Source organism: Dryobates pubescens, chromosome 31 (genome assembly GCF_014839835.1).
Source record: "Dryobates pubescens isolate bDryPub1 chromosome 31, bDryPub1.pri, whole genome shotgun sequence".
Classification (NCBI taxonomy): Eukaryota; Metazoa; Chordata; class Aves; order Piciformes; family Picidae; genus Dryobates; species Dryobates pubescens.
Window position 1 is genome coordinate 7,608,328 of NC_071642.1, and position 13,126 is coordinate 7,621,453.

Below are 13,126 nucleotides of genomic sequence, written 5' to 3' on the forward strand. Positions count from 1 at the left end.
GCTGGAGATGCCAGCAGCATCTTTCCAGGCTGGGCACACAGGGTGCTGTTCCCCCACCACCTTCTTGAGATGCTACCAACTGGAAAATCCTGACCTGGCTTGGCTGAATTTTTGTCCCAGGACAAAACTCCCAGGGGCAGGAAAGTGTGGAGGCTGGAAAGGGAGGATGTCAGGGTACAGGGACATACTTGTGTCTGCCTGTGGGAAAGGAGCCCCAGCCACTTCCACTGCCACTGGTGTGGTGACGGTGAGGCTGGTGATGATTTCTCATCCTCACGATGGTTTCGCCATCCCAACAATTACCCATCCCAGTGGTGGGGGTTTTATGGAGGTGATTTTCAGCAAGACTAAGGGTTGGGTCCTGCACTGGGATCACAACAACCCCATGAAGGCTCCAGGCAGAGGCAGAGCGGCTAGAAACTGCCCAGCTGAAAAGAACCTGGGGATGTTGGTCAACCATGGCCAAATATGAACCAGGGGGTGCCCAGGTGAGCAAGAAGGCCACCAGCAGCCTGGCCTGGAGCAGCAGTGGGCAGCAGGAGCAGGGCAGGGATTGTGCCCCTGTGCTGGGTACTGGGGAGGTCACAGCTTGAGTACTGGATTCAGGTTTGGGCTTCTCACTGCCAGAAGGACTTTGAGGGCTGGAGCAGTGCCAGAGAAGAGCAACAAAGTTGGGGAAGGGTCTGGAGAGTAGGGCTGGGGAGGAGCAGCTGATGGACCTGTGGGTGTTCAAGCTGGAGAAAAAGAGGCTGAAGGGAGACCTTCTGGTTCTCTACAGCTCCCTGAGTGGAGGCTGGAGCCAAGTGGGGACTGGGCCCTTCTCCTAAGCAACAAGTCACAGGACAAGAGAAAATGTCCTCAAGCTGCCCTGAGGGAGATTTAGGTTGGACATAAGGGACAATTTCTTCCCGCAGAGTGTTGTCCTGGCATGGCACAGGCTGCTCAGGGCAGTGATGGAGTCCCTGACCCTGGAAGGGTTTTGAAGCCATGGAGATGTGGAGCTGAGAGACAGAGATGCACAGTGACACTTGTACTGGCATGGCTATGCTGGTGCCAATATTGGGGCAGTGGTGCTGGTAGTGGGAAGGTGATGCTGACACCAGTACTGGGAAGGTGATACTGGTATTGGAGCAGTGATATTGGTACTGGGATGGTGATGCAGCACTCCTACTGGGATGCAGGTGATTGTACAGGGGTAGTGTTGCTGGTACTGGCACAGTGACACTGGTATTGGGATGATAATACCGTTTCTGGTGGTACTGGGACAGTGATGGCCATATTGGGCTGATGATGGTGGTACTGGGATGGCTATGGCGGTACTGGTGTGTGTGGTGATGGCGGTACTGGGTCGGTGATGCTGTTACCGGGCTGGCGGTGCCGGTTCCGGGGCTGTTGCACCCATTTCTAACCGCTAGGCGGCGCCAGCGCCTCAGGCGAGAGGCGGGGGCGTGGCCTCTCGAGGGGCAGGGCCTCGCCAGGTGCCTCTGGCAGGACGGCGGCCGCGAGGGGTCAGAGCCGGGGAGAGCGGAAGTGACGTCACGGGGCCGAGTGGCGCCGCTGTCGCCATCATGGTGGGCAAGTCCCGCGTACCGGAGCGGTGAGTGTGTGCCTTCCGTCTTCTCCGCGTGCAGATCCGCGGCTTCCTCCCTTCCCGCGCTCTCCCGGGGCTCATCCCGGGGCTCCGCGGCGGCCTGCGGCCAGCTACTGCCAAGAGCCGCGGGGCCCGGCCGGGCCCTGCCGCCGGCCGCGCTCTGTGCTCCGTTACATTGAACGTGGCACAGGCCCCGGCCAGCCAGCACCCGCGGCTGAAAGAGTAGGGGGATGGAGAGATGAGAGTCCCTTTGCCGGGCGGGTTTGAGTCTGGCTGGGCTGGGGGGGAGCTCGGGTCCAGATCCCTGTCAGCGGTTTGACATCTCCGTGCTGCGGGCTTTAGGTGGACCGACTACCTCCCGCTGGGCAGGAGGATGCCGGGCACCCGCTTCATCGCCTTCAAGGTCCCCCTGAAGAAGGTAAAACCCCACTGAACGCGGTGAGCCTGTGAGGGCGGCAAGTGGCTGCGGGGAGGGGTCGTTTTGTGGAACAATCGGCGAGTGAATTGCCTCCCAACAGAGCCACACCGCTTGGGTTTGTTGTTTGGGTTTGGTGAGTGGTTTGCAACGCGTAGGAGGGAGGAGCGCAGCAGCTGTTTGAGCAGTCAGAGCGTGTGACAGGATCACGGTGGTGTCAGCAACTCGCAGGTGACCACGATCGATTTCTGGGTGTGGTTGGCAGCTTTCTGGGTGCTGGCAGCACTGTCTTGGGACAGAGCGTTGGCACTGTCAGGACAGGAGGGATGCTGTGGGCAGCCCCTGCCAGTGCTGCCAGGTGCCTGATGGCCATGGCAGTGCCATAAACGTGGTGCCAGGGCCAAGTTTCAGGAGCAGAGGCTGTCAGAGGTCTGTAGATCTGTCTGGCTTGGCTCTGTCAGGGCAGGAGGAGTGCTGTGGGCAGCCCCTGCCAGGTGCCTGGAGGCCAGGGCAGTGATGCCAGAGCCAAATTTCATGAGCAGAGGCTGTCAGAGGTTGGTGTGACAACAGCACTGCCCACTTGGCTGTACCTGGAGGTCACTGCCCCTGTGTGTTGTGGGGAACTCTGCTCCAGAGTGGTTTGAGCACAGCATTTGTGCCTGAAGCACCACCTCTGTGGGAGTTACAGGGCTCATGATGGGGAGCAGTGCTGGTTACTCCTCTCCATTTCATCTGCAAAGCCTTTGTTACAGCTTCCACCAAACAAAAACTTAGTTTCTGAATGTGTTGTGCTGTGATGTGTCTTGCCACACTGTGAAGTCTTCAGTCAGTCCTGGAAACCCTCACCTGAAGAGTCCCAAAGCACTGAGGACCCAAGCATGTTGTGGTTTGGCTCAGTGTGACTTGTGTGTCAGCCTGCACCTGCCTTTCCTCGTTGCCTGCATCTCCAGTTTTTCAAGGGGTGACTTTTGGAAGGTTCTGGAGCTTGAAGACTGAAACAGAATCCCCAGGGAGGTGGTTGAATCCCCATCCCTGGAAGAGTTTAGAAACCTCAGAGATGTGGTGCTGAGCAGCATGGTTTAGATCCAGACTCAGAGAATGGTTGGACCTGGAGATCTTAAAGCTCTCTTCCAACCAAGCTGACTCTCTGAACCTCTTCCCAACAGTGACAGTGCACCTGAGTTTAGTGTCTGCTCTTAAACATTCTTTCCCCTCAGAGCTTTGATCAGAAGCTTCCTCCAGAGGAGAGATTTTCACCTTGTGACCTCCTTAAGAAAATCAAAGAGCAGAAGGAAGAGCTGGGGCTGATCATTGACCTCACCTACACAACTCGCTACTACAGGCCAGAGGTCAGTCTTGGTCTTGCTGCTGGGGCAGTGAAGCTCAGAGCAAGTTCTGATGTTGCTGATCAAGTGCACAAAGTCTCTTGTGAGGAATCAGCTGTAAAGAGAGTGTGAGGCACTGGCATCCTTTGGCAGGGGGCTGAGGTGAGGCATTGCAGGCCCATTGGGATGGGGTCTTCATCCTTGATCGAGTACAAACCTGGTGTCTTCAAGCCCCACGGGGCAGATCCTGTTTGTACCAACCAGCACAGGTTTGGGGACACCCTGAAGCTGCTCTTTGCAGGTTCAGCTGATGACAGCCAGCTCTGGCTTGGGTGGGTAATTGCTTGGAAAGGTTTTCCAGCCCTCTGCATGTGCTTCATCCTCCCCAGGGAGGAAAAAAGCAAAGGCATGAGAAGCAAAAATGCAAACAGGCTGCCCAGGAGTGTCAAGGCAGTGCAGCAGAGGTTTTCTTACCTACATCTGTGTTGCTAATCTCTTAGGCTCAGCAAAAAGCTGAGCAGCTCTCCTATGGGGACAGGCTGGGAGATTTGGGGCTGTTCAGCCTGGAGAAGAGAAAGCTCCAAGGAAACATTAGAGCAGCCTTCCAGGACCTGAAGGGGCTCCAGAAGAGGTAGGGAGGGACTTTGGACAAGGGCTGGGGGTGCCAGGATGAGGGACAAAGGTTTTGAGCTGTGAGAGGGGAGATTGAGACTGGAGATGGGGATAAAATTCTTGAGGGTGAGGAGAGAGTGGCACAGGTTGCCCAGGGAGGCTGTGGCTGCCCCCTTCCTGGAGGTGTTGAAGGCCAGGCTGGATGAGGCCTTGAGCAAGCTGTGCTGGTGGGGAGGTATCCCTGCCCATGGCAGGGGGCTGGAACTGGATGAGCTTTAAGGTCTTTTCCCACCTAAACCATTCTCTGGATCTGTGATTTCTTCTGGCTTCTGATCTGTGGCTGTCAGATCATTAAGAACCCTCAGGGTTTTCCTGGACTCTGTTGATGTTCTTCCTTGTAGGAGCTCCCAGCCACGCTCTGCTACTCCAAGATCTTGACAATGGGCCATGAAATCCCAAACAAGCAAACCATTTACCAGTTCAAATATGTGGTAAAGAAGTTTTTGGAAGACAACAAAGACAATGGTAAGTGGGCAGGGCACCCAGTGGAGTTGGGAGGCCAGAGAGGTTTTAGTGAGCAGCAGGAATTCATTGGCCATCTCTTGGTGTGTGAATGTCAAGGGTGGTTTGATGAGGAAAAGGAATTCAGCAGTGCAGAGGCTAGTTGGAGACCTGTAGGCTTGTGTTCTCCAGGGGTCAGGGCTGGGTCCAGCCTTGGGCAATGTCTTCATCAATGACTTGGATGAAGGGGGAGAGTGAACCCTCAGGCAGTTTGCTGGTGATGCCAAGCTGGGAGGAGTGGCTCACACCCACCAGGCTGTGCTGGCATCCAGTGAGACCTGGGCAGGCTGAGAGCTGGGAGAGAGGAACCTCTTGAAGTGCAACCAGGGCAAGGGCAGGGTCCTGCCCCTGGGGAGCAACAATGCAGCAGAACAGGGGAGGAGGGGATCTCCTGGGAAGCAGTTCCAAGGAGTAGGAGCTGGGAGGGCTGGGGGACCAGAAGATGCCCAGGAGCCAACAATGTGCCCTGGTGGCCAAGAAGGCCTCAGTGGTGTCCTGGGGGGCATGGAGAAGAGTGTGGGCAGCAGGACAAGGGAAGTTCTCCTGCCCCTCTGCTCTGCCCTGGTGAAGCCACATCTGGAGTCCTTTGTCACAGACACAAATGGGTTTCTGCTGGGGGGGATTTTGGAGATAGAGCACTGGAATCTAACCTGCTTGTTGTGTTCCAGATAAACTCATTGGAGTTCACTGCACCCATGGCTTGAACAGAACTGGCTACCTGGTCTGTAGGTGAGTTGGCTTTAGATGGCTGGTGGCATCACCACCTTCTTGTTGCTTCAGGAGAAAATAGTTTTGCAGCAGGACAAGAAGACTCAAATGATCTGCAGAAATAAGCTCACATGTAGTTAAGACAAGGATCCAGAGCTTTTCAGCTTTGAGAAGGTTGTTGTTAAGGGACACTTTTTATCCCTTATTCCACAAGACCCAGCATGGAAAGGATTAGAAGGGAGCTCTGGAGCTTATCCAGTCCACCCCCCTGCTCCAGCAGGGCACCCCCAGCTGCTTGCCCAGGAGCACAATGGCCAGGGGGGGTTGGAAGCTCTCCACACAAGGAGACTCCACAACCTCTCTGGGCAGCCTGCTCCAGGCTTCCAGCACTCACACAACAAAGTTGTTTCTCTTCCTCTTCAGATGGAACCTCCTGGGTGCCAGTTTGTGCCCCTTGTCCTGTCCCTGGGCACCACTGAGCAGAGCCTGGCCCCAGCCTCTTGCCCCCCACAGCTCCTTCAGCTCTTGCTGAGCATTGCTCAGCTGCCCTCTGGGGCTGCTCTTCTGCAGGCTCTCAGCCCCAGGGCTCTCAGCCTTTGCTGCTCCCAGAGCTGCTCCAGGCCCCTCAGCAGCTTCCCAGCCTGCCCTGGACTCTCTCCAGCAGTTCCCTGTCCCTCTTGAACTGGGGAGCCCAGAACTGGACTCAGGACTCCAGATGTGATCTCACCAGGGCAGAGGAGAGTGGGAAAAGAATCTCCCTTGCCCTGCTGCCCACACTCTTCTCTGTGCCCCCCCAGGACACCCCTGGGTCCTTCTTGTCTCTGAGGGCACATTGCTGGCTCCTGGGCACCTTGTCCCACAGCACTCCCAGCTCCTTCTCCTTGGAGCTGCTTCCCAGCAGGTCCCACCTCAGCTGCCCTGCTGCAGGAGGTTGTTCTTCCCCAGAGGGGCAGGACCCTGCCCTTGGCCTGCTTGCACTTCACGAGGTTCCTCTTCCCCAGCTGCAGCCTGGCCAGGTGGTTTTAACACCCAACACCAATATTCCATTCTGGCTATAAGGATTTGGTTCTCAGCTCCTCTTCCTTTTTCCCTCACCACTGAACTGTCAGTTTTTGCAGAGTTCATGGCTTAATTGGAGCTTCCTTTGCTGATCTCTTCAGGTACCTGATTGATGTCGAAGGCATGGAGCCCAACGCTGCCATCGAGCGTACGTCTGTCTGCTTCGCATGTGGCCTCTCTGTCCTGGGCTTGTGGCTTTAGGTGGTCAAAAGCTTTGGGCTGGCTCCAGAGAGCTAATTGTGGTTCAGCTCTTTTGTATGTGGAATGGGAGCTGGAGCTGTTGGGGTTTCTTGGAGGTACTTGGAAAGGATTGCTCAGGGAGGTGCTGAAAGTCCCCTCCCTGGAGGTGTTCAAGGCCAGGCTGGATGAGGCCTTGAGCAAGCTGGGCTGGTAGGAGGTGTCCCTGCCCATGGCAGGGGGTTGGAACTGGATGATCTTTAAGGTCCATTCCAACCCCTGATTCTATAAATTCAGTGTCTGGCCTGACTGTGGAGCTAGGGAGGGTTGAGTGAACATGGGGCGAACAGAGGGAAGGTTGGGTAGTGCCACACTGCAGCTCTGCCTTGTCACAGGCTGCCATGTGAGGGGCTGAGCAGAGTCACCCTTGTCACAGGCTGTGGTGTGAAAGGCTGAGTGGAGTCATCCTGTGTGAGCTGAGTGTGGTGACTGAAGGGGTTCAAATCCTTCTAAAAGAGTTTCAGTGCCCCAAAGAGGACTTGGACAGAGCTTTCTTGTAACTCAGATCTGCTTCTCTCCAGTGTTCAACAGGTCCCGAGGGCATCCCATAGAGAGGACCAATTACATCCAGGACCTTAGGAGGAGAGCTGTACAGAAGTAAGGGTTTCTTTTTTGTGTACCTGTGTCCAGGGAGAGCTGCTGTCCAGCTGCAGCTCCAAGGAGGGGAGGTAGAACAGGCCAGTGGGGAAAGAACAATGTGGGCATTTGGGAGACCTGGGCTTGGAAATCTCCATAGGTCTCCTGCCTGCCCTTTTTGGGGTGGGGGTGGGGAGCAGTGAATGGATTTTATGTATAAAATAGTTGTCATCACCTGGTGAATGGTTTCTGGACAAAGTCAAGTCATACAGAATTCTTTTGAAGGAACTGTGGAGTGGAGAGGTTGGACTCAGGCTCCTTCAAAGACAAATCCAGTGCTGCAGCAAGCACTAAAAAGCAGATCACCAGACATCATCCACATCGCTCCAACCAGCCCCCCTTGGCAGTGCCCAGGTAGGTTTTTGCTTCTCACCTCTGTGCAGACAGAGCAAGATGTTTCTCAGCTGGGAAACACTTCAGCTTGGCTTTGTAACAGTCACAACTCCCTTGTTGCTTGCCAGCTCTGTGCTGGGGGGGAGAAAGCCCTCCCTCAAAGTTGTCTGCAGCTTCTAGGACTTTGGGGTGCTGGGGGAGGAGAAGCTCAACAGGAGCCAGCAGGGAGCACTTGCAGCCCAGAGAGCCAAGCAGAGCCTGGGCTGCAGCCAGAGAAGTGTGGCCAGCAGGGCCAGGAAGGGGATTCTGCCCCTCTGCTGAGACCTCACCTGGAGCTCTGTGTCCAGTTCTGGAGCCAGGCGCTGGAAGGTGTCCAGAGAAGGGCCACGAGGAGGAGCAGAGGGCTGGAGCTGCTCTGCTGTGAGGACAGACTGAGAGAGTTGGGGTTGTGCAGTCTGGAGAGGAGAAGGCTCCCAGGAGACCTAATTGTGGCCTTCCAGGATCTGCAGGGGGCTCCAAGAAATCTGGGGAGGGACTTTGGAGGGTGTCAGGGAGGGATAGGACTGGGGGGGATGGAGCAAAAGTAGAAGTGGGGAGATTGAGATTGGATGTGAGGAAGAAGCTCTTGCCCATGAGGGTGGTGAGAGACTGGCAGAGGCTGCCCAGGGAGGTGGTGGAAGCCTCATCCCTGGAGGATTTTAAGGCCAGGCTGGTTGTGGCTGTGAGCAGCCTGCTGTGGTGTGAGGGTGTCCCTGCCCATGGCAGGGGGGTTGGGGCTGGCTGAGCCTTGAGGTCCCTTCCAGCCCTGACTGCTCTGTGATTCTGAATCAACATTGAATCATTGCTTGTGTCTACAGCAGCCAAGCTCTTTGCCTCTGAAGGATGTTCTTGTGCCTGTAGATGTGGAGTAACATGGCTGACAGTGCTGCTGCTTGTTCCCAGGGAGGGTGAATGTTCTCAGACTGTCTTGAGAGGTTTCAGGGAGAGCAGGAGGTTTTGGGATTGGGTGCCAAGTCAGGCTGCTCTTCCCCGAGAGTGAAGCAGTAACTTCCTTTCTGTTCCTAGGCTGCTCCCAGCTCAGGAGGAATGGCAGGGGAAGAGTGAATGCAGGTAAAGAGCTTCCTCTGGTGCTCAGGGACATGGTTTGGTGGTGACCTGGCAGCGTTGGGTTAACAGTTTGGACTTGATCTTAAAGGTCTAATCCAACCAAAACAATTCTGTGGCTCTCTGAATCTCTTGACCGGGGATGAACTTCCTAGAGAGGAGATGACCTCTGGCAGCTTCTGGCCATGGATGAGCTCTTGAAACCATTCCAGGAACAGACTCATGTTGGCCAGTGCCTGCTTCTGGCAGAGCAGTGACTCCTTCAGCCCTGCTCTTCAGGGGCAGATGAAATGTTTCCTGCTGCAAATGTTTTCCTATCACTCTGCACAGGCAAAGCCACACCTTGAGTAATGGGTTCAGGTTTGGGCCATTGAGGGCTGGAGCAAGGCCAGAGAAGGGCAACAAAGCTGGAGAAGGGTCTGGAGAGCAGGGCTGGGGAGGAGCAGCTGAAGAACCTGGGGGTGTTGAGCCTGGAGAAAAGGAGGCTGAGGGGAGACCTGGCTCTCTACAACTCCCTGAGTGGCAGCTGGAGCTAGATGGGGGTTGGGCCCTTCTGCCAAGGAACAGGACAAGAGGAAATGGCCTCAGGTTGCCCCAGGGCAGGTTTAGGTTGGACATGAGTAAAAATTTTTTTCCCAGCAGTGGTTCTCAGGCATTGTCTGAGGCTGTCCAGGGCAGTGGTGGAGTCCCCATCCCTGGAGGGGTTTGAAAGCTGTGGAGATGTGGTGCTGAGGGCCGTGGGTTAGTGATGACCTGGCAGCGCTGGGTTGAGGGTTGGCCTTGATGGTCTTGAAGACCAAAACAATTCTATGAGAGCTTCCATTACCATAAGAAGTCATCCTGTGGAAGGAAGCTGCTGGCTGGATCTTCTTGGGTGTGGGGTCATTCAGGCTGGAACAAAATGTTCCAAGTGAACTGCTGGAGGAGGTCCAGAGGAGACCACAAAGATGAGCACAGGGCACACTGGGGAAAGTTTGGGCTGTTCAGCATGAAGGCTCCAGGGAGACCTTAGAGCAGCCTTCCAGTACCTGAAGGGGCTCCAGGAGAGCTGGGGAGGGACTTTGGACAAGGGCTGGGAGTACCAGGCTGAGGGACAAGGGCTTTGAGCTGGGAGAGGGGAGACTGAGACTGGAGATGGGGTGGGGAGACACTGGCACAGGTTGTCCAGGGAGGCTGTGGATGCCTCTCTGGAGGTGTTGAAGGCCAGTTTGGATGAGGCCTTGAGCAAGCTGGGCTGGTGGGAGGTGTCCCTGCCCGTGGCAGAGGGTTGGAACTGGATGAGCTTTGAGGTCCCTCCCCACCCATTCCATGAATCTATGAATCTGGAAGGGCTGAGTGGATTCTCAACCATCCCTTTGATGCTCTGCACCCAGAGACACTGAACTGCCATGACTTCTCCTGGCACTGACTTATACGTTTCCTTCCAGGAGCTCCAGCAGCGCCAGGAAGAGTCGGCAGCGAGGCCCCAAGGTGCAGGCACACCCCCGGGAGCTGGCCCCCGGCGCAGCCGAACAGAGGCAGCCCTGCGCTCTGGCAGCCAGGAACTCGCAGCTTACGGTGCCTGCTGAGGAGCGGCGCAAGGGACTTTGCTTCTCCACCCAGACCCCCCAGTACCGCCCACCACAGAGATCTCCAGCAGCCAGGAAACGCAAGCGCCGGCGTAAGAAGCCTGCGGAGACAGCCTAAGGACCTCACCGAGGCGCGGCCAGGGCTGCGGCACCGCCCCGGGGGCGGCTCCGGGATCTCTCGGCTTCAATGAGCATCGTCTCTGTAACCTCCCACCAGCAGGAGTCAGGAACTGCCAACGCAGAGTTCTTAACCCTAACACACAGCTCTTGGGTTTGACTTCCCCCCTACCCCCCCCGCCTTCTTTCCTCTCTTCCCTTTGATACTTTGACGAATCCGACAGGAATTTTGTAACCCTCTGTCGTACCAGAGACTCCCTGGGGGATGTTGGAGCATGGGCAGAGTTGGAATGAAACATCCCTTTACCCTTCAACAAAAAAAAAGGGCTTTTCCTTCGTTTCTTCGGCACGAGGAATGGGATTCGGCCTGGAACGAGATTTATTTTTGTTCCTTTCACCCACTTTTGCTAAAGTAAAGCTCCGCCGTGTGTAAAGCTCACTCCCTGCTCCTGTTGTTTGTACCCTGGATGGGCCTGACGCGCCCTGCGGGAGTCACCCGAACAAAAGGCTGTGGGGCGGTGGACTCTGGCCTCGCCGCCTGCCGGTTTTGGGGTGAGAAGGGCGATTTTCGGGGTGTTTCGGAGCGGGGCGGCTCAGGGCAAGCCTCTGACGTCATGACGCTCAGCGTCCGCCCGGGGACAGGAAGCGGCCGGGCGGAAGTGAGGGCGGTGGAACGTGCCAGGATGTTGCGGCGGCTTCTGATTGGCTGTTGGAGGGGGGGCGGGGCTGCCGGCGTTGGGGCAACGAACCCGGAAGCGCTGAGGGGAAGCGGCGGCTGGCGGCTCCAGGTCAGGGCCGGGCCTCAGGCTGCGGGAGAGGGCGGGCGGGGGGGGGTCCTCTTCCTCTCGTGGGGGGGCCGAGCCAGGCAGGCTGCGCCGGAGGAGGGGTGGGTGTGTCTTATCGGCATTCCCCTCATGGGCCTCCGGTCGTGAAGGGCTCTGCCTGTGGATGTCTTTCCCTCAGCAAAGGGTGTCCGCTTTGGGGCTTCCCTTGTCGTGTTGTGTGCGGCTAGGAGCCCGTGGGGGCCTTATTTAGAGGGGAAGGGCAGGGAGAGGCTCTTCTGGGAGGGACAAGCAGTCTTGGGAGCTTCTCTGCTCTTGCCTTGCACGGCAAGGGCTGTGAGAGTTCTGGAGGGCTCTAATTTATTGGGGGGGCGGGGGGGACACGGGCAGAAATCTTTCCCTCTCATGGCATTCAGTGGCTGGAGGGCATCTGTGGTTTAGGCGTTGTCTTTATCTCGAGGGGTGCTGCAGGAATTAGAAGGGGGGCTCTGGGTTGGGGCCGTCAGGAGTTATGCTGCACGGATGGTGTCTGTTCTGTGTTGAGGGGAGAACTGTGGAACTTTGGCAGGTGAGCTTTGGATTGGGATGACTGAGAGCTCTGGCTTGGGAAAGCAGCCAAACCTATCCCCTGCTCCCCATGTACAAGCTCCTCCTCCAGTGAGGAGGAGAGGCTGAAGCCCACTCTGAGCTGTGGCTCTGGCACACCCTGTAAGTGAGCAATTTGGCACAGCAACCTCTGGCAGGACTCAATCCCACAGCCCCTATTTAGGGCAAGAGGCCTGTGGAGGCCACTCCAGGATGTGGGCTGGGAAACATGGGACTGGCTGCCTTAAAAGGGGGCTTCTGCTCTGAGGTAACCCCAGAAAGGCAACTCCTCCACTGCTCAGGATCAGGACCTTTCCCCTCTTTAGGAAGGCACTGGAGTAAATCATAACCTTGTGTGTGTGGCACTTGGGTTGCAGGAAGGCTTTCAAGGTGCTCTGGATTCAGGTCTGTGATTTCCTAGAGAGTTTAAACCTTACACTACACCAGGGTGGCTTTTCCAAGGGAAAAGTGCTTTTGCTGCAGCAAAAGAGAGGATTGAAGGCAGCCTACAAGAAAGCTGGGAAGGCCTTGTAGTGGTAGGATGAGGGGCAATGGCTTTGAGCTGGAAGAGAGGAGACTGAGACTGAAGATGAAGAAGAAATTATTGAGAGTGAGGGTGTGGAGAGACTGGAACAGGGTGCCCAGGGAGGCTGTGGCTGCCTCCTTCCTGGAGGTGTTCAGAGCCAGGTTGGATGAGGCCTTGAGCAACCTGGGCTGGTAGGAGGTGTCCCTGCCCATGCCTTGGTGGTTGGAACTGGATGATCTTGAAGGTCCCTTCCAACCTAAACCATTCAGTGATTCTGGCCCTTCAAACAGTCACAGTGGTTCCTCCACTTTGCATTTGTGGGCTTGTGCCAAGAGGCTGTGGGTGAGAAGGGCTTTGTTGGAGGCAGACATGGGGATCAGGTCGAGGTGCATTCCTGGGGTGTGCCTCCCACAGCACAGGGCAGAGAGGCTGTGCCCAGGCAGGGAGCAGTTTGGGATGGAGCTGGTTGGGTAAGGACAGCTCTGCTGAGCAGCAGTGGCTGCAAAGGTGACCTTTAGCTCTGTCCTCTTCTCACTGCTGTGAGAATGGTGAATGCTGACGTGTTGGAAACACCTTGTGAAGCTGCTTCTGCTCAAGCCTGGGTGAAGCACTTTGGCCACCTCCCCCCAGACTAGAGATCAGCGCTGGTTGTGCTGTGTGGAGAGACAACTGGGAAGGAAGCACTGCTGTGAGTGGGATTTGGATCATAGAATCTCAGAATTGGTTGAGTTGGACAAGACCTTTGAAACAATCAGCTCCAACCATTCTCTAACTCTGCCATGGCTGGAGCTAAACCATGTCCCTCAGCACCACATCTCCATGGCTTTCAAACCCCCTCCAGGGATGTGGGCTCCACCACCTCCTTGGGCAGCCTGTTGCAGTCTTTGAGAACCTTTCCAGTGAAGAAGTTTCTTCTGATGTCAAACCTGAACCTCCCCTGATGCAACTTGAGGACATTTCCTCTTGT

General features: G+C 56.2%; 1 protein-coding gene across 1 annotated transcript; it reads left to right on the top strand.

Annotated features, from left to right (window-relative positions):
- The first annotated feature begins 1,491 nt into the window (after positions 1-1,491).
- On the top strand, positions 1,492-10,419 carry DUSP11 (dual specificity phosphatase 11). The gene is made up of 10 exons (XM_054175294.1): positions 1,492-1,597; positions 1,934-2,009; positions 3,224-3,355; positions 4,345-4,468; positions 5,173-5,233; positions 6,373-6,419; positions 7,030-7,105; positions 7,370-7,498; positions 8,543-8,587; positions 10,009-10,419. The coding sequence occupies exons 1-10, from the start codon at positions 1,569-1,571 to the stop codon at positions 10,265-10,267; spliced, it is 978 nt and encodes a 325-aa protein (XP_054031269.1). The 5' UTR covers positions 1,492-1,568; the 3' UTR covers positions 10,268-10,419.
- Positions 10,420-13,126: the final 2,707 nt, after the last annotated feature.